A 20,625-nucleotide genomic window follows, 5' to 3' on the forward strand; every position below is an offset into this window, starting at 1 on the left:
GTGGAGGTGGGGGGTGAGAGATGTCCCAGAGGTCAGGCAACACTGGTTTGTAACCTTATAAGGGATCTGCAAACATTAAATTTGGTGTTTTGTGATTGGTTTCCTGAAAGTGTATATGTATCTCTCTTTTTCTCTATTTACATGTCTCACTCTGTCTCATAACTACTACTAAATGTAATGTTTTATTTCATAGCCATCAACAAATCGTAGGCGATAATCAGGTGATAATTAGAAGTTTTCAAAACATTTTTGTTAAATAATTCAAATGAGGAAAAACATTGGCCCTGAATTTGCAGTCGGTATTACGGCAAACTCATATTTCCTTTGAAATTGACTAAGTGTCATGTGGTAAATCCTGACCTCGAGATCGGTCGAGCTGGAAATAGACAGATGATCCGCTGTGACTTTCAAATCCCCATTCAAATGATGTGCTGGCAAAATGTTGCGCTAATTGCCCACCTACTGTGCAAGAACATCTTTGGGGCGGATTATCCGGTGATTTGCGTTTCTGTTTTCGCCCAAGAGGGGCGGTCGGTAATGGTGGCGGTGAGCTCTTCTGGGCGGGTAGTCAGCTTCCAGCGCCCCGCGATGAGTTTTGGGGCCAGTTTTGCGGCTGTGCGGAGCAGTACAAGAGTTCTGCAACAACCCTGCTTGCGACAACAGCACGCTTTTTGAGTCCCGCCCAACCTGTATGTCCTGCAGCGTGTCCTGCTGGGACCGCCTGTGAAAATGGCGATCCAACCTATACTGGCTACAGTGAGGTAAATAATGCCGACTTCGATAGTTTTTTCTTTTAATTTTTTGCCGATTTAAGGTGCGGTGGGGTGGGCAATGTATTGGGAATGTTTTTGGTGGTTTTTTTTCTCCCCAGGCCTCTCTCATCACTCCCAGGCCGGCTGTTTAGCTTGGGATTTTCGCATGCTCAGCCGGCCTAGTGCCCCAAGAGAAGTGTACAATGCCTCCCTTAGCGCTCCACCCCACACTCAGGACCCAGCTGCCAATTTTGATAATTGATGCGCAAACTGTTCCCAGGCACAAACTTTACCGCCCCGCCACCATTACTGCCCCGAAATCAGCAAAGCCGAAAATCCAGCCCTTTATGTCTCGTGCAGATAAACACAGGAGCCGGTTGCACAGCTTAAGTGGAGGGGGGAGGGGGGAGTGGGAAAGAGAATGAGAAAATTGTATTCGTTGGCGGCTGCTGACTGACCTGTTGAGTGTTTCCAGCATTTTCTGATTAAAAATATACTGGCCTGACATCTTTTCGCGTGTCAAAATCTTTCCCAATGAGTTTTTCAACCCAGAAACTAAGCACAGCAAGGACCAGCAATGGACACTCTACAGATTGGATACATTGGTTTGAGGGAAAAGGTTTTGTGTGCCGATTATTTCTCAACATTCCATCAAAAATACTATTGATTTAGGGAAACATTTTGTACTGGGGTTTGCTACTTTCTAAGCACAAGTCAAATAATGGCGTATCAAATCTAATACTCGAACAAATAAAGTATTATATATACATAGTTATGAAATGTATATTTGACATAACGAAAATATATATACCTATCTTTTTAAATCCCTTCAACCAACATTTCCAATTAAGAGTGGCTATTAAACGCAATGTAGATTGTAAATATATGTAGAAGAAGACCTCTGCCTTCTATTGACCTCCTGTTTTAGCAATCTCCTGTTTCCTAATTGGCTAAGAGACAGGAAGTAAAAGGAGCAGCGGCCCACGTGAATGCAGGTTCGCACAACGGAGCGCCCCTGGAATACTTGGGCCACTATGCTGTGTACAACTCTGCAGCATCTGAAAACAACTTCACGAAGTGGGTGGAGGTCGCACGAGATAAGTGCGGATTTCGTGCAGATGTCGGCGGCATACTCCTTAGCTACACTGCAGACAGCGAATTCAGAGTAAGGTGTATGTTTCCCTCTTTCTGAAGTTTGTAGAGAATTTATAATCAATTAAAAGGTATCACAGTACAGTCTGTCCCGCTTTAAAAAAAAACTCACATATGTATACATAATCGGAGTAACTATTTGTACTAAGTCTCCCTTTTTACACTAGCCCTTTTCTACGCATGTTCTCATCCGCAGCGCCGATCCGTTAACCACGTTGCCTCCACTGCACCAAGCCTCCATGCAGCCCGGAGCCCTGAGCAGTCCCGCAACAGCACCTTGCCTCCACTGCAGCTCCAAGGTCCGAACAACGCCGCCGAGCCTCCGACTCATCTGGCCCCAACAGGGTCCGTGGGCGGCCGAGAGAGAAGCGACGGGCAGCCGAGAGGGGAATAGAAAAGAGAGAGAGAGAGAGACAGAGGCTGTGGGGTGGGGGTGGGGGGGGGGGGGGGGGGGGGGGGGAGAAAAGAGAGAGGGGGAGAGCCGGGGGGGGGGGGGGGGCGAAGAGAGAGAGGGGGGGGGAAAGGAAAGAGAGAGAGAGAGGCGGGAGGGGGGGAAAGAGAGAGAGAGGCGGGGGGGGGGGGGGGGGAAGAGAGAGAGGCGGGGGGGGGGGGGGGAAGAGAGAGAGGCGCGGGGGGGGGGGGGAAGAGAGAGAGAGGCGGGGGGGTGGGGGAAGGAGAGAGAGAGAGAGGCGGGGGGGTGGGGGAAGAGAAGAGAGAGAGAGGCGGGGGGGAAGAGAAGAGAGAGGCGGGGGGGGGAAAGAAGAGAGAGAGAGAGGCGGGGGGGGGGGAAGAGAAGAGAGAGAGAGAGAGGGGCCTGGGGGGGGGGGAAGAGAGAGAGAGAGAGAGAGAGAGAGAGAGGCGGGGGGGGGGGGGGAAAGAGAGAGAGGTGGGGGGGGGGGGGGGAGAGAGAGAGGCGGGGGAGGGGGGAAGAGAGAGAGGCGGGGGAAAGAGAGAGAGGCGGGGGGGGGGGGAAGAGAGAGAGAGGCGGGGGGGGGAAGAAGAGAGAGAGAGGCGGGGGGGGGAAGAAGAGAGAGAGAGGCGGGGGGGGGAAGAAGAGAGAGAGAGACGGGGGGGGGAGAGGCGGGAGGGGGGGGAAGAGAGAGAGAGGCGGGGGGGGAAGAAGAGAGAGAGAGGCGGGGGGGGGGGGGGAAGAAGAGAGAGAGAGGCGGGGGGGTGGGAAGAAGAGAGAGAGAGGGGCCGGGGGCGGGGGGGGGGAGAGAGAGAGAGAGGCGGGGGGGGGGGGGGGGGGGAAGAGAGAGAGGCGGGGGGGGGGGGGGGAAGAGAGAGAGGTGGGGGGGGGGGAGAGAGAGAGGTGGGGGGGGGGGGGAGAGAGAGAGGTGGGGGGGGGAGAGAGAGGTGGGGGGGGGGGGAAGAGAGAGGTGGGGGGGGGGGGAGAGAGAGAGGTGGGGGGGGGGAGAGAGAGAGGTGGGGGGGGGGGAGAGAGAGAGAGAGGTGGGGGGGAGAGAGAGAGAGAGGTGGGGGGGAGAGAGAGAGAGAGAGAGGTGGGGGGGGAAAGAGAGAGAGGTGGGAGGTGGGGGGGGAAAGAGAGAGAGGTGGGGGGTGGGGGGGGGGGGGAAGAGAGAGAGGTGGGGGGTGGGGGGGAAAGAGAGAGGCGGGGGGGGGAGAAAGAGAGAGAGGCGGGGGGGGGGGGGGAGAAAGAGAGAGAGGCGGGGGGGGGGAGAAAGAGAGAGAGGCGGGGAGGGGGGGGGAAGAGAGAGAGGCGGGGGAGGGGAAAGAGAGAGGCGGGGGGGGAAGAGAGAGGGACGTGTGGGGGAAGAGAGGGGAGGGGTAGAGAGGGGGGAGGAAAGAGAGAGAAACTGGGGGAAGAGGGAGAGAGAGCCAGGAACTGAGGGAAGATGTATCTCGCTCTTCCAACACCCTACAAGGGTCAGCGTTGGAGTGGTGAAATCCAGAAATCACGACACTGTCACTATTCACTTCATACCCAATAAACCTGTTAACAATCCGTACACAATGGCTCATCTATGATTGGGGGGGGGGGGGGGGGGGGGGGGGGGGTGGAGGGGAGTGTAAGGTCATGCACTTGTGCTGGGGTAAGGCACTTTGGCTGGGGGAGGGATGTGTCCTTTCTGACTTCTGAAGTCAAAATGGATCATATTACAATGTGCAAAGTTAGGCTGGGAGGTTCCATTGACACATTCCAGAGAAACTTCAGGGTGTGGCTTAACCTCCAAGGGGACCAATCAGTTATAGGTCATGTGATAATGGAGAGCCAATCAGAGAAATGGCTGCAATTCAGTTTGCACAAATAGACGCATCCATATACAATACATATTTTACTTAAATAAAGCTTTTGAAATTGTTCCTCTAGGTTTTCTTCAAAACAATTTTGAAAAACAATCAAATTATGTTATCGAATTGAGTGGGATAGAGGCATTTGAGCATTTGTCAATCTTACAAGCTACATCCTGAGAAATTGTGCATAATAAATATGTTTACAGAATTACAGCTCTGAGCAAAATATTAAGCCCAAGCCTCGGCTTTTGGGACAGACTGGCCTTCCAGTAAAAACTTTAATGAAGACATTAAAAGACACAGAAAACTGGTCAATGGAGAAATTTAAATTGTCGTTTTTTTTAAATTTGTTTAAAACCTTATTTTAGACATTAGCAATTTCAGTTACTGAGAAACAAAGCCGGATATTTATTCCAGTAAGCATTTTCAGTGATTCAGTTGGTTCATCCAGAAACTGTGACAACAAAAATGTGGCATGTCAAAATTGGCATTTGCCATTATAAATGTTTACATATGGTTTTCCATTATAATTGCAGACATAGGTAGTTTCAATGTTAAATGTTGAGATCAAAAGCATGACTCATATGAATTAAGGTTTGTGGACAAGAAATGAATGCCATGAAAGTTTCTTAAAATTAAAAAGAACCTTGAACATGTTCAAAATAGGAAAATCACTAAACTATTTAGTTCACTGTTTCTCTTTGTACCATGATCATCAAAATACAAATGATTAAGAGTTTTAGCAATTTTTTTTTTAGATTTTACCCCATGTATTTGCAGATTATTTACTGACCAACCACTCAATGAACCTTCAACATGACTGACAGAAAACCACTGCTTAGCACACAAAATTGATTCTGAAATAAGTCAGAAAATATGCATGCAATAATTACGTTCATTCTGAGCCAATTGTTTCAAGCTCACAGATGGCCTGTTAAAACTTTGAAAAACACATGCTGAATATTGGTGTAATACATGGGAATAGAATTCTTCAAGATTTTTAGAAAAAGCAAATTTCAAGACCTGCTCTTCATAAAATGAAGTGATTTTTTAAAAACTAAGTTATGCACATTAGTCCACTCCAGCATTCCAAAAGAAACAATGTGCAACATTAAATTACATTGGAACATGAGTTTCATTCAGCCCATTGAGCCTGTTCTGCCATTTAATCAGATCATGGCTGATCTATACCTCAACTCCATTTACTGCCAAACAAAAATCTAGCAAACTCAGTCTTGAAAATTTCAATTGACCCTGAATACAGCGTTTTGGGGTAGAAAGGTCCTTTGTGTGAAAAAATGCTCCCTGATTTCACTACTGAATGACCTAGTTCTCATTTTATTATGTCGTCTTGTTCTGGATTCCCCCACCAGAGAAAATAAGTTGATCTGTATCTACCTTACTGAATCCCTTTATCATTTTAGACACCACAGTTAGATCACCTCACAACTTCTAAACTCAATGGAGTACAAACCACGTTTATCCAACCTGTACTCACAATTTAACTCTTTAAGCCATGGTATAATTCTTGTAAATATTCTTAGAAAAACACTACTTGAGAATAATCTAAATTAAAAAATTTTTTGATACTATACTTATTTAAGCTATAACAATCCTAAATTACACTGTAGCAGAACTTTTGTAGGTCATCTAAATATTACACTGGGTGATCAGCTATTCTAATTTCTTTTAAAAGTCCACCAAAAGTAGCTATTTAAAATATAAACATCAACTTGGATTATTTCCACTTCGAAAAGGTCTGCTGGGCAAATTACAGGTACATTGCATTTCCGAAAGCAATTTGTGTATTTGTGAATGGGATTTACTGAGTACATTCGATAAATACAAATTAAAAAGTAATTATAATCTTTTTTTCTTTTATAAATACACAAAGTTGATTTTAATTACTGATTGCTAGTATGCTACATAACTTCCCTCCATCCAAAACAAAGTGTTATTGACAAAACTTCCAAACCCTCAACAAAGGAACTAGTTAGTTCTGATCAGTGGAAAGCTCTGGTGGTATTACTCTATGCTGACTACTTTAGTTCTAACTAATTGTTAATGTTTTATATATGACACATTATCACATTTTCCTCTGAACAATGAATGGTTTTAATAAATGTTGTAGTATTTGTAAACATTCAAATATGTTGCTCCCTTAATTAATTACCAAATTTCAAAATCAACTGTTGTCCAACAGATGGTTTTTAAGACAACTCATGAGATAAAAGTTTTGTAATTGATCAATTACTTTTTGCACCTTTAGCTTTCTCTGGAAATATTTTCAACAGCTACTCAATCATTAGCTGATTGCAGTTAGGCAATGGAATGATGTATATTTACCCTGATTTTAGCATACCATGGACCATTTTGGAAGGTGAAGCAAAGTGGTAAAGCAGACACTGTAGTGTTCTAAAAACTGTAATTCCTAATGATGATGCTATCATCTACTTGGTGGTTATACTAGTTGGATATGATTCAATTTAAAATGATCAGTCACTTCATGATGGAGCTCAGAAAACGACCATTGAAGTCATCAGCAAAGTGGTAAGAATACATTAATAACTTCAGGTAAAAATGCAGCACTGAATTTTAATTGTTTGCTCAACCCATTCATCATTTGTAATGGTATGTTCCAACAGAAGTTTAAATCTGTTGTTACTGTGAGCCAGAGAGGCGGCAATCTAATCATCCAATTTGGAGTTACACCACAGAGAAGACAAATCTTGATTGCTCTCTTAATTATTAAAAGTTACCTTCTAATCAAGAACCTTCAAATCAGGAATCAGAGAGCTTAAATAGCTGATCAATCCAACATAATTTTATATTTTATAGGATTCTGAATTTACTTTTAGTTGCTAATTCTTTCAACTTCAGCACTAGAGCAAAACAGTACAAGGTTATGAAACTGAATGAAACACAAATTTGTTTGAGAGAAACTGTTTTTTGTTTTATATATATCTCCCACGTGGGAAGTTAGGACCAAGTGTAGTTTTCAGGTGAACCTCGGTTAGAAAGCAGGGATAACTGGACTAGGGCATACAGACAGAATTCAGTCTCTATTTTAAATTAACATATTCTGTCCTTATATTTCAATTATAAATCCCTACGTCCACATTTAGAATAAAAACAGCCAATGTAAACTTGTCCTGTTGTAATTACACCCTTCTGCCAGTGGTGGTGCTGCAGCACAGCATTGAGAAGGGAGTAATTACAGCCTCAAGTTTATATCGGCAGTTTCCATTATAAATATGTTTATAGGAAATATTATTGAAAGAGTTAATAGATAGTGTGGTAGATGTAAGACTTTTACTATATAGATGGACAGATAGATATATACATAGAATGAACAGAAGAGAAAACTGGATTAAACATAAAAGCAGCACTTTTTAACAAACAGGGTGTATAAAGGAGAACCAGTGGATGTGGTGTATTTGGACTTCCAGAAGGCATTTGACAAGGTGCCACACAAAAGGTTACTGCAAAAGATAAAAGTTTACGGGGTTGGGGGAATATATTAGCATGGATAGAGGATTGGCTAACTAACAGAAAGTAGAGAGTTGGGATAAATGGTTCATTCTCAGGTTGGCAATCAGCAACTAGTGGGGTGCTGCTGGGATCCCAATTATTTACAATCGATATTAACGACTTGGAAGAAGGGACCGAGTGTAACATAGCCAAGTTTGCAGATGATACAAAGTTGGGAGGACACAAAAAATCTGCAAAAGAACATAGACAGGCTAAGTGAGTGGGAAAAAATTTGGCAGATGGAGTATAATGTTGGAAAGTGTGAGATTCATGCACCTTGGCAGAAAAAAAAAATCAAAGAGCAAGTTATTATTTAAATGGAGAAAGATTGCAAAGTGCTGCAGTACAGCGGGACCTGGGGGTACTTGTGCATGAAACACAAAAGGATAGTATGCAGGTGCAGCAAGTGATCAGGAAGGTGAATGGTATCTTGGCCTTTATTGCAAAAGGGATGGAGTATAAAAGCAGGGAAGTCTTGCTACAGCTATACAGGGTATTGGTGAGGCCACACCTGGAATACTGCGTGCAGTTTTGGTTTCCATATTTACGAAAAGATATACTTGCTTTGGAGGCAGTTCAGAGAAGGTTCACTAGGTTGATTCCAGGGATGAGGAGGTTGACTTATGAGGAAAGGTTGAGGAGGTTGGGCCTCTACTCATTGGAATTCAGAAGAATGAGAGGTGATCTTATTGAAATGTGTAAGATTATGAGGGGGCTTGACAAGGTGGATGCAGAGAGGATGTTTCCACTGATTGGAGACTAGAACTTGAGGGCATAATAGAATAAGGGGCCGGACATTTAAAACTGAGACGGGGAGAAGTTTCTTCTCTCAGAGGGTTGTAAATCTGTGGAATTCGCTGCCTCAGAGAGCTGTGGAAGCTGGGACATTGAATAAATTTAAGACAGAAACAGACAGTTTCTTAAACGATAATGGAATAAGGGGCTATGGGGAGCGGGTAGGGAAGTGGACCGGAGTCCATGATCGGATCAGCCAAGATCGTATTAAATGGTGGAGCAGGCTCGAGGCGCCGTATGGCCTAGTCCTGCTCCTATTTCTTATGTTCCTACATTCTTATATGCAACCACTGACAACATAAAATGTGTTTTAACTTGATAACTCAATGATACTTACATATATGAGTGTAAGTTATTTGGACAACATTTTTTCTTAGTTTATGAATAGAACAAAAACAAGAATACAATTTCCATTACTAAATCTAATTAGTAGATCTCATAATGTAGTACCAAAGTATAATTATGAGATGGCAGCAGATACCTTCTGCTGTACAGTTCAGGTCACAAGCCATCTGAAAGATATAAAACATTTCTCTAGCTTGTTTGTCACCTTGCAGAGCCAGAAACATAGTCGAAGACAGAAAAGGCAGCAAGGATAGAAAAGAAAAGAAATTAGATTAGTTAATAAGAATCTAGTAAAAAGTGTGAAGCACAATAGAGGTAGACTAAATAAATCCATTATAGGGATGATTCCACAATCAAATGCTCCTGATGGGATGCAGCATTCATGGACAACGCATTGTGGTTGTTTTTGTCCATTAATATTAATGGATGAAAAATCACAGGCTGTGCACCTGTGACTTCCTGAGATATACTCTGAGTGCTGCTCCCTGCCAGGATTGTCGGATTGCAGAATTACCCTTTATTTTCCAGCTTTTAAGCAAACTGCAATTTACACGGACTAGGGTGCACATGTTTGCACTGAATAATCATACCGATGTCAGTCCCTTTAATGAACATAAACAACAATTCTAAAGCATTTGATTTAAATAGATTTAGACATAACAGTTTAAATCCAAAACATATTAAATTGATGCAATCTCAATTACATTTTTTTGTATGTGGGTCTTAGTTATTTTGATTGTTCTTTAATTTTAGCATAAAAGTTTGTTACATAGAAGAATAAGATCACAATAGGACAATATAAAATTGTGGACATGTTAAGAGCCAGCATTGTTTATTGTTTCTGAGGTATTTTATATAACTTTCCATTTGTTTATTGGAGAATTTCTATGCATTAAATAAATTAATAATCAAACTGCTTCAATGAAAACAAATAATGTATGAAGAAATCAATCAAAAGATACACTAAGTTTAAAAGAAAAAGAAAACTCTGTAGTGGCTCAGTTAGTTTATTAATGCTGCAATTGAGCCACCGAGATCAGGAAGATCCCAAGTTGCATGGGCTGATTTGGCCGATCTTGCTCAGAAAACAGTAAGGCACTATAATAAATCCACTGTGCCTCTAGATTAAGGTTGGCCAGGATTTCTGCTCCTGATTGCTATCCAACAAATCCTGTGGGAAGTACTGTATCGAGATAGGACTGAGCTCAGCTGTGATTCCCTAATTGTCAAATAGCCAACGTTCACCATCAAGGCTTGCGTATGAGTAATGGCCACAGCACTAAAGGAAACGTCAATTTTCATACTTCCATGGCACAGGAGGTGCTATGGGTCTCACAATCCATTCACTGTGCCGAGTGTGAATGATTTCTGAAGACCTCCATTATCCAGCAAGTAGGCGAGGTACCGGCGGGCACCTTGTGTCTATTGAAGAATACCCCAGAAAGGAGTTGACATATTCAAAAGAGGTGAGAGAAAAATTGACAAGAAAAGAAGAGAGAAACCAAAAGGAATTTGTACCCAAAGAAACTCAATTAAATATTGCGAAGTAGCCAATTTGGAAAGATGTTTGATATGGAAATCATTACAATTTAACTGGCAAGAAAGCCATCACATTCCTTACCAGTGATATCAAACCAGAGGGTAGTGCTAGCAGGTTCAACAGCAATGACTCCAACCATGTGAGTAACTGGATCACTCTCCATGACACTAAAGGAAAATGATGATTCTTCAAAATTCCACAGCACAGGGGGTGGCTTGGGTTTCACAATCCACTCAATATGCAGCCTTGTTGCAGATGATTTCTGAGGACGTCCATTATCCACAGCTTTTATCTGTCAAAAAATATGAATCGTTTAACTGAATGCACTTCTAATGCATATTGCTCAAGGAAATGTCATCATTGTGTAATTCATTATGTACACAGTCACTGTTTGACGTTTCCACCCGTCCATTTATCCCTCTATTTTGTCAGTAGCAGTAACTTGCACATTGAAACATTTTATTACATTAAAGGCTCAGAGACAAAAAAAATAACTGGGCACGAAAATACTGGTGGTGAAGGATTAGAGGTGGTGACAGAAAGCAGGATCAAAGAGGTTAGTTTTAAAGAGGCTACTGAAGGAGGTGAGAGAGATAGCGGAGCAAAGGTTTCTAGGAAGAGTATTCCAGGGTGTTGGACTGAGGCAGAGGTAGAGAGCAGGCAATGCAAAGTGGTCCAAAATCAGGAGCTAGAACATGAGCTGAACGAGGTTATAGTGGTAGGGAGAGATAAGACCATGGAGGGACAAACATTTTGAAGTCTCTACACTGAAGAGAGGAAATAAATGAGGTCACCAAGTATCAGGGGGTAAACAAGAAAAAGGGGGCCAAAGATGAAGCAGTTAGTAGGAAACAATGACCAGTCAAATGGCATTTCATTTGTACAGCTGTTGCTCACTTGCACCTGCCATCTGCCCTCCAACCTACCTCACTCAGGAGAAACCCATGAATTACTCAAGCAATGTTAAAGAGAGTGGTGGAATGTGTGTCTGTCTCTTTTTCCTTTCCTTTGTACCTAGGAAATTAGCACTCCCCAGATGCACAGAAGTGGAAAATTGGACTGTAGGTCAATAAAGGTACTGAAATCAGTCTTAAAGGGGAGTCATTTGCACAGGCTTCACTGTATATGGCTTACCTAATCTTTCGGAAACTAATAATGGCACATTATATTAGATGAGTTAATTTGAGGTACCATACTTTGTAAATAAAGAATATGGCCTAGAATTTGATCTACACAGCACCTGCTTTTAGGCTGCTACTTGGACTAAGGCCCCAAAACAGTAACCAGGTAGCATGCACACATTTCCAGCTGGAAACACACTGCCCACCATATTGGGCAAGGACAAAAAATATTCGTTCTTTACCCACACCTGAAATAGGTATCACCCCTTGTGCATATGCAAATAAGGGGCTTAATGACTGTTTGAGGCACCTTCTCCAAGATTGGTTTGCCCTGAGGCAGCCAGCGCTGCACTGAGGGAAATCAGGCCTAGCTATTGCCTGCGAGGCCCAACCAATAAGGTAAGTAACTTACCTGTGTGGAGTTAGAAAGAGCAGAATGTCCCAACCCCACATTAAAAGGAACAGATAGCCACTGCTCCCCTCTCAGCACTGGCATGCTCTGCCTCCACCTACCCTCCCCCCTACCCCCCCCAGCCCCCAAATCACCGCTGCTCCCCCTGATCTCTGGACCTGATCCTAACCCTCAACCCAAACCCGGTTCCGGTCCCTGAGGGCCACTGTGACACGAGCAGTAAGCTCGAATTTGCACTCCTCTTTGCTGGCAGGGTCTCATCGTCAGTGCCATTAAAATGAGGCCTGAGGCACAATATGTATCTGAACTCAATATACACACACACACACAGATATACTCACTGTAAGAATATCATATTCCCCAGCTGCAGAAAACTTCTTGGATGAGACAACACCAGTTTTAGGCTCAATGAAGAACTTGCCCTGCTCATCTCCCTCTTCAATACTGTAAGATATCTCTGCATTTGGACCCTCATCTTTATCAGAAGCGATGACTCTAAAGATGGGTTCCCGCTTAACAGATTTCTCTCGTTCTGGTTTTATTCGCTCTGGAAGTTTGATTTTATAGAACTTCTGCAAGAACTGAGGTTTGTTGTCATTTTCATCCAAAACCTTCACTATAACTCTAACAATGGTAAATTTTGGGGTGCTACCATTGTCAGTAATTGTCACCTGTTAAAGCAGCATGAAAAATAAAACACATTAGAGTATTAGTTATAAAATGCATTTTAAAGCATCCAGTTTTATACTAGAATCGATTTTTCTCCACTCAGTAAGTGGAAGAAAATATACTCATAGGTCTAAAATAAAGATATTTATTGCTGGACCAAATAAAACATTTTTCTTATTTGTGCCTTCAATACCTTGCAGCATTTGTATATTAGAGGAAAGGTGAAAAAGCAAATCAGAGCTTAAACTCTATGGCCCTGAAATTCCGGTCAGAGGCTTCCTTCGAACGAATGCCTCCGACCCGAGAATTTTTTGCGAAAGTACCTGGTAGTCCCGGAGGCGCCTTAGATTCTGGTCGGAGGCCTTCTCTTCCTATGCTTCGGAGCACGTTCATGTCTTTCAGGTACACACGGAGAAGCTGGAGTCATGTGGGCCTGGACAACCAATCACGGTACAGAATTCTCATTGATAGCAATGGGAACTCAGTAACTCCGAGTTCTCATTGCTATCAATGAGAAAAAACCCAAAACACCCAAACACAACACAACAAACAAAAAAAACATCTCACAATTTCAAAATCAATTGAAATTAAAGTTAATCAAATGTTTTATTAAAAAATATATTTCAATAGGGTCCAAAATAAACTTACCTCACTGGACAGGGCCCCCACTCTAAAAATGTGCATTTAAATTTTATGTGTGTGTGTTTTAAAACTCTTACACTGGTAAAAAGTAGGCCATGCACCTGCTTCTACCAGGCATAAAAGTTTTAAGGACATTCACTGGGCAAGAGATGGGCAAATAGCCCAATCTCGCCTGCGAGAATGTCCTTGCTGTGGGGATGCAGAGGATCTGACGAGAGAAATCTTGACAGATCAGAAAAACTGATTTTCGGCGCGCTGAAAGCCAGCTTTTGCGAGGCTTCACCGGGTCTGTACACACTCCGTACGGACACGGTGAGGCCGAAATTTTAGCCCCACCAATTTAGGCTCATAAACCTGTGGGATTTCAGGTTTTAATAGACCTTAAAAGAGTGCATTTATTTAAATCTGCAAACAGGAACTATCTTTGCAGGGGTTAAGAAAAATGTCAAGAGATTGGATTCCACCATTCCTTTTGCCTTTAGGAACTCTGTACAATCCCAAGAAAACTGATCAGATCAAACCTTTCCAGGGCTAAAAGTGAAATACATTTGAGTAATCTCCACCCACTTCCCTGCAGGCAAACGTCCACAGCATAAAACTGTCTAGAAATCAGCGCTAATTGACAATTATGCTCAAAACAGACACGAGGATGGTTTGTATCGGAAGCGAATAAATTCCGATTGGTGTAATAATGGGTGCACGTGACTGGGCAGGTTAAAGATAGTTCTACACTATAAAGACCTTACCATACGTGACCTGGAATTCCTTGATCCTGATGTTGGGAGATGCAAGTACTAAGTGATTCATGCCCCAACACTGACATCTCTTGCCTTGATGAGCACAACAAAAATCAACCAAAAATGCAATTCCGTTTAAAAAGATGTAAATTATATATCTAGTTCATAGTTAGTAGTGATTTGCACCCCTTCCAAATATTGAACATTAGATCTTGAACAATAAACTATGAAGAAGCTATCTTCTAAAAACCAAGCACGATTCTTGTGGCCAGTTTAGTTTCACTGCAGACGATACATTGGAAAGCAAATATACACTAGTTCTATTCATCCTCATTAATCCGATCACAACTTCTCAACACCTGACCCCAATTTTCATTTCTATTTTCAGATAGGACTGAGTGGTAGTGTGCTCAAAATCAGAGTGCAGAACCGAGTGTCCCATTCCTGCTGTTGTTCTGCCTGCCTTCAGATAGGTGGTCAAGGCTCCCGCCGAAAACAGGAAGGACCCTCATTATACGATGCAAATCAGGGTCTTATGATGTCAATAGGATCCCAATTTAATTTGAATGTCACAATGGGAGGTGTGTGTGCTCTACACAGTGCTACTGCGTAACTAAATGTTCGTAAAGGGGTTGCTTCAAAAATAAGGCAGGTAGGTTTTCTGGTGATTCTTATGAGGTTTGAAGGAACATTAATGCTGCACTAGCCCCACAAAAATCGACTCCTTCAAATGCCTGACTCGCCACAGCCCTTTCCAGGGATTGCCTCCCCCACTCTTGTGATCAGAAGATGCCGACTAGGCTATGCAGAGGAACCACTGGATCCACCCCACACCATCAGTGAGCAGCTAGTCAGCACCTCAAACACAGGGCATATTAAAATATTGGGCCGACTACGAAAATGGTTTGGGCCTCTTGCTGGCATTGATTGTTCTGCCTTGCGCCTGCCCAATGTGCACCACACATGAACATCTAACCCCCGGCCTCCCTGTATTTTATCAACCGCAGAAGAGGCGGGGGTGGGGGGGCAGATTCCTGCCCTCATTATTTTTACTGGAAAAATTGGTATAACTAAAAAGCGGTGTTCCATGTTTAAAACTTGCATGATTTTTCCTTCAGTAAAATTAGCAAGGACTGGAATTTCATCGAGTAGCTTGGTTGCTCATATCAAAAGACAGCTGCTTTGGGTGTCTGCCAGCAGCTCAGACTATAAAACAAGCATGTTAGATCTTCCTGCATACTGTTGATAGAAATGACTGAACTCTAATTGTGGCATAATTGAATAATAATTAAAAATTGCATTTTATATGCATTTTTTAATATTTCAATTTAAATTATTGCAACAGTTTTAAAACAAGAACTGAAACTTACACTAGCAGTTACATCTGCCAATGACACTGGAGGAGTAACAGTGATGTTTTCCATCGGAAATCTTTATTCAAAGCAACTATTTAATTATGAGCAGACAAAACTGAAAATAATACAAAGAGAGAAAAAACTATTGATGCTAGAATTTTGAAACAAAAGCAGAAAGTGTAGGATATACACAGACCTATCAGCATCCGAATGAAGATACGATGAACATTTTGAGCAGAGACTTGCAAATAAAATAACTATAACTTCAAATTATATTGGATCTAATTTCAGTTTAGTTGAAGAGTTTCAGAACCAGTCTGCACATATTGAATCCCACTGTCAACAGCGTCTGTGCATTCTACACTTTGCAATACCCAAGAGCTCCAAAAATGTTTTTTCTTTTCATTTCCAGACACAAAGGCATTCAGGGCATTTTTTCAATTCACACTAAAAGATTGCTTTTTCATTTCCTTTAATCCTTCTGCCTAACTCCCACTCTGGTCAACCCACATGTTCTATTTATGTTATTAAACAGCCAAGTATTTTACTGAATAATAGCAAACAAACTAGAACAGACGCATTGGGCTGGATTTCCGTGGTGTTTGCGACCAGTTTAGCGCCTGGGTGAATCGCAAGAACGACTTTTTTTTGGCGCTAAACGAGCTGCACAACATTTTGCGCCTGGGCAGAACTTTTGGCAGTGGCTTTGCGGCGGCGCTAAAACATAGTGCCCGCCCGATGTTTTCACTGTTTGAAGTCAATCGATGTGCAACGCTGCACTAGCCCCCCGGGCGGAACTTTCGAGCATATCGCCCGATTTACCATCCGCCCAAGAACCCATCAGCAAAAAGCAGCCGAACCCAGGGTGCTAACAGCGCCATTTTAAAAACGGAGCACAAGTTGAGTGCATAAACGGATTGGGAGAAGGCGGCTGCGTTCTTCACAGTGAAGTTTTATGTGCGTTTATAGTTCGTTTTAAAGGAGATTTAAGAACATTTTAAAAAATGGGGGCTATACTATGTCAGCCATTATTCCTGGCTGCTATATTTATACCTCGTCGAGCTGCAAGGCGGCTTATTGATGAGCATTTTGAACTTAATCGAAGAGATCGCAGACATATGGGGAGAAGGCCTTACCCCACCCCCCCACGGCGCTCATACTACAGCTCTCTGAGGCAGTGCATTAGAAGGTTGCGCTTCTGAAAAGAGGTGGTCGCAGAGATATGCCACTCGAAGGCAGACAGGACTGCACTGCCCATCGAGGTGAAGGTGACTGCGGCACTTGGCTTTTTTGCCTCCGGCTCCTTTCAGCATCAGCGGGGAACATATGCTCCATTTCACAGAACGCTACACTTTGCAGTATTCGCCAGGTGACTACTGCACTGTATGCATGCAGGATGGACTTCATAAATTTCCCAATGACTAAGGGGGACCAGAATGAGAGGGCTGTAGGTTTTGACGATTTGCTGGCTTCCCCAAGGTTCAGGATGCCACTGACTGCATGCACACCACCCTGTGAGCACCTTTTCTCAATCCAGAGGTTTACTGAAACCTGAAGGAATTCCACTCCATGAACGTAGGTCGTCTGCATCCATACTCCGCGCATCATGGCAGTCAATGCCCAATATCCAGGGAGCATCCATGATGCTTTCATCTTGAGCAGTGTCTCAGGCCTGTTTGAGCATCAATCACAAGGCCAGAGCTCGATGCTGGGGGACAAAAGTTACGGCCTGACCACCTGGCTCATGACGCCCCTCTGGAACTCTCAAAGAAGCCAAGCATCGCTATAATGACAGCCATATAGCCACATGCAATATAGTCGAAAAGACAATTGCAGTGCTCAAGCAGCGCTTACGATGCCTGGACCACTCTGGAGGCTGCTTGCAATACTCCCCTCAGCAGGTCTCATTGTGGTGTGCTGCATGCTACACAACTTAGCCATCATGAGGGGATAGGATTTGCCAATGGGGACTGCAGGAGCACCTCAGGAGAGAGGGGAGGAGGAGGATGATGATGGAGGATGAACCTGGCGAGGAACCCATGCCGCCACCACCACCCCCACCCCCACGACCACCACAGGGGGAGGCTATGTGGCGTTTTCGCCGCTGCAAAAGCCTTACGTCAGCAACTCATAATTCAACACTTTGCTTGAAGAGTGAATGGTACATTTGACCGTTGCCTGCCCACTCTATCCCACCATGTTGACTATTCCCCCTCTTATTCTGCAAATGAATCACTACACAGGAATGGGTATGGTGAACAAAATAATTTAATAATCATTATAAACTTATTAAACATTGTAAACTTGAACAGAATTTGTAAACTTTTAAAACTTTCATAAAATAACAAAACAAGCCCTGCACCGAATGTCTTTTACCACCATCTCTTCCACACCGTCCCCCGTCCCTCGCCCCCAACCCTCCTCCCTCATGACCCTACCCAAGGTGGCACCAAGAGTTCATGCAGCAAGGCGGCCAGAGTCCTACTGTATTGGGGGGGGGAAAGACAATGGCGACGCCATGTGTGGATCAACTGGAGAAGCTCAGGGTATGGAAGGCCCAGCTTCTGACTCGCGAGCCTCTTGCTCAGCGTCGCCAGTCAGAGGTTATCTGGGTGTGACACTGGGGACTGCAGTGTCACTGTTAGAGGCCACCAATAGTGCGTGGGCACTGATGGACTCGCAGGTTTCGTGGCTCACAAGGACAATCTGCGACCCGACCTCCGCGATGGTCGCAGTGAGCGCCGTGATGCTTGTGGGAACCCTACCCAATACCTCGACCATGTCCAGTTGTGCGTCCGCCTGTCTGTCAGCAGGCTGATTTTGCCGAATCACGCTCCTAAGAGACGGCATACAGGACTCGACCCCGGAAGTGCATTGCCGCATGCCACAAGTACTCAGATGGCTAAAAGCCTGGGTATGTTTCATCCTCGGACGAGGTGTCGATCAGTGGGGTGTGGGTGATCCCCCCACCCCACAGTAGACTGCTCCGTCTGCTCCTCTCCCTCAAATTCCTCCTCTTCCCCACTTGACGGCCTGAGATGGAGGTTTGCAGTAGAGGATTTGGCGCCTGCGACTCATCTGGAAGTAGAAAACAACAGATGAGTGGTTAGCAGCAGGGGAGGGGGCAGGGTAGGAAGGTCACATAGCACACGCTCATTTGAAGAGTCACCGCTACTCCATTATATGTAGTCCAGAGACACTGCATGACATTGCCTCAACCCTCGGCCACAGACACTGCATAACATTGCCCCAACCTACTCTACAGACATTACATCACATTGCTCCAACCCAGCCGGGGGGGGGGGGGGGGTCAGCACTCCCACGTGCAGTTGCCCTCTCTGAGGAACCGATCAGACCGGCCACTCGCTCCTCGAGGTTTGTTAATGGCATGGTTTGGAGCAGACCGCCCCCTGCTACCGGTGGTCGTGGGACTTATTTGCCTGCAAAGATGACAATGGGAATGGTTATCAGAGGGTCCATCTGTTCTTGTGGCACATACAGATAGCCACCAACGCACTTATACCATACTGTGTGCATGAAATACAGTCCTCTGTTTAATGGCTCTGGAAGTTGCACATAGTTCATGAGGAAGCCATCGAAGTGCAGGAACATCTTTTAAGATCTCAGAAAGCAATGTGTAAAGATCATGGCAAATAATGTGCAACACTAAGCCTGCCTATACTAAAAGCATGGGAACAAATAGTGTGTCAGATTTATAATTTAAGTAATGAAGGAGTGCATCAATAAAAATTGTACTTACTCTAACAATCCTGCAATGATCATTAAACCTCTTCCGGACAGTGTCGACGGCAGAAACCTCCTCGGCTATTCTGCTCCAAATTTTTCGGAAGACCGATGGGAGGGGTCTACTTCCACTTCTCCCGTTTAATTCAGCTCATCTTCGTTCTACTGCACCAACAAGGGCCTCGTTCACCTCTGGGTTGAACCTTCTGGCTCTCCGTCTACTCTCCTCATCCTCCATCGTGAAAATCAAATTGTAAAATGGCTGATTCAGCCCTGGGTGTACTGCACATGCACGGGCGCTTCCTGCCTGTATTAGCATTTGCGATCGACAGCTGACCAGAAGCGCGGGAAGAAAAAAACCTCCCCCCCCCCCCCCACCTCCAAAAAAAAAACATTTGCGCATGCGGCAGAAGGTCCGATTTTCTTATGGGGTCGCAATCTTCAGCTCCGGCACACAAATTCTGTTGTGCAACGCCAGCGATCTTCATGTTCTGGCGGTAACTGTAACCCAGCGGTAAAAAAAATAATCTCCGCGATTAACGCCCAAAATCGCCAAAAACCAAACATTCGGCCCATTATATGAGGGACCAAATTCTGGACAGATACTACCCACCACGATTTATCTCATATTAGTCAATAACCATTTATTTGGTGAAAAAAGGCATCTGATCACATTTAGTCAATGAACATTTAATTATGCTTAATAGATGTGCGCCATTTGGTCTGCCTTCTAATTACATCAGTATCCCGCTAAAGACTGCTCGCACAGTACAATATTACCTGAACCATTGTTTAAATATCAGATTTCAAACTCATCCAGTACTATTTGCCTAATGTCATTTCGTTAAGATTAACAGGAGAGTTTCATCAGGTAAAAAATAAAAGAGCGGACAGGTATTGTGTGGAAGAAATAATAATGTCTTGCCTGTTAACACAAAGGATCTTTACACGAGGCTGTTCCTTCTTGAAATTATGTTATCAGGTAAAAGTGATTGTAGTGAGAAAGGCAACTAAACGCAACAAAACCCAGCCCAAGTAACAAATGGATTGTCAGTCTATGAATAAGCAAGCTTCAAAACACAAAGGAAACAATTCAACTTCATGTTGAATAGTAGCTGATAATTAAAATACTATCCACAATCTGTAGTCAGGTAAGAAAAACAAACTTGACAAAGAACCAGTCTGTATATACTGAAAAGACAAATAGGTGCCTTTACAGCAATTGTAATTTGAACCTCGTCACAATTATCTGTGAAATTCATTCAAAGCAATGGTGCATATGAGGTAGAAATTGAGGTACAAGATCAGCCATGATCTTACTGAATGGTGGAGCAGGCTCGAGGGGACGAATGGCCTACTCCTGCTCCTATTTCTTATGTTCTTGTATTATGAACAGGTGTAGGCCATTCAGCCCCTCAAGCCTGTTTTGCCATTCAATTAGATCATGCCAGATCAGCCATGATCTTGTTGAATGGCGGAGCAGGCTCGAGGGGCTAGATGGTCTACTCCTGTTCCTAATTCTTATGTTCTTATGTTCTGATCTGTACCTCAACTCCATTTACCCGCCTTTGTTC

At 43.8% G+C, this 20,625-nt stretch overlaps 1 protein-coding gene across 8 annotated transcripts in view; it reads right to left on the minus strand.

Moving 5' to 3' along the window:
* The window catches only part of fat1a (FAT atypical cadherin 1a), a 227,293-nt gene that overhangs the window by 86,521 nt on the left and 120,147 nt on the right, over positions 1 to 20,625 (minus strand). For 7 of the 8 annotated variants that reach the window (XM_070869564.1, XM_070869585.1, XM_070869574.1 and 4 more), the window contains exons 5-6: positions 12,246 to 12,575; positions 10,453 to 10,663 (exon numbers count right to left, since the gene is read on the minus strand). In XM_070869564.1, the coding sequence (XP_070725665.1) occupies positions 10,453 to 10,663; positions 12,246 to 12,575 (541 nt within the window). Of the gene's footprint in view, positions 1 to 10,452; positions 10,664 to 12,245; positions 12,576 to 17,742; positions 18,386 to 20,625 lie in introns of those variants that run through there. The other variant, XM_070869593.1, reaches the window with a different exon arrangement.

This window comes from Pristiophorus japonicus, chromosome 2, assembly GCF_044704955.1.
Source record: "Pristiophorus japonicus isolate sPriJap1 chromosome 2, sPriJap1.hap1, whole genome shotgun sequence".
NCBI classification, from domain to species: domain Eukaryota; kingdom Metazoa; phylum Chordata; class Chondrichthyes; family Pristiophoridae; genus Pristiophorus; species Pristiophorus japonicus.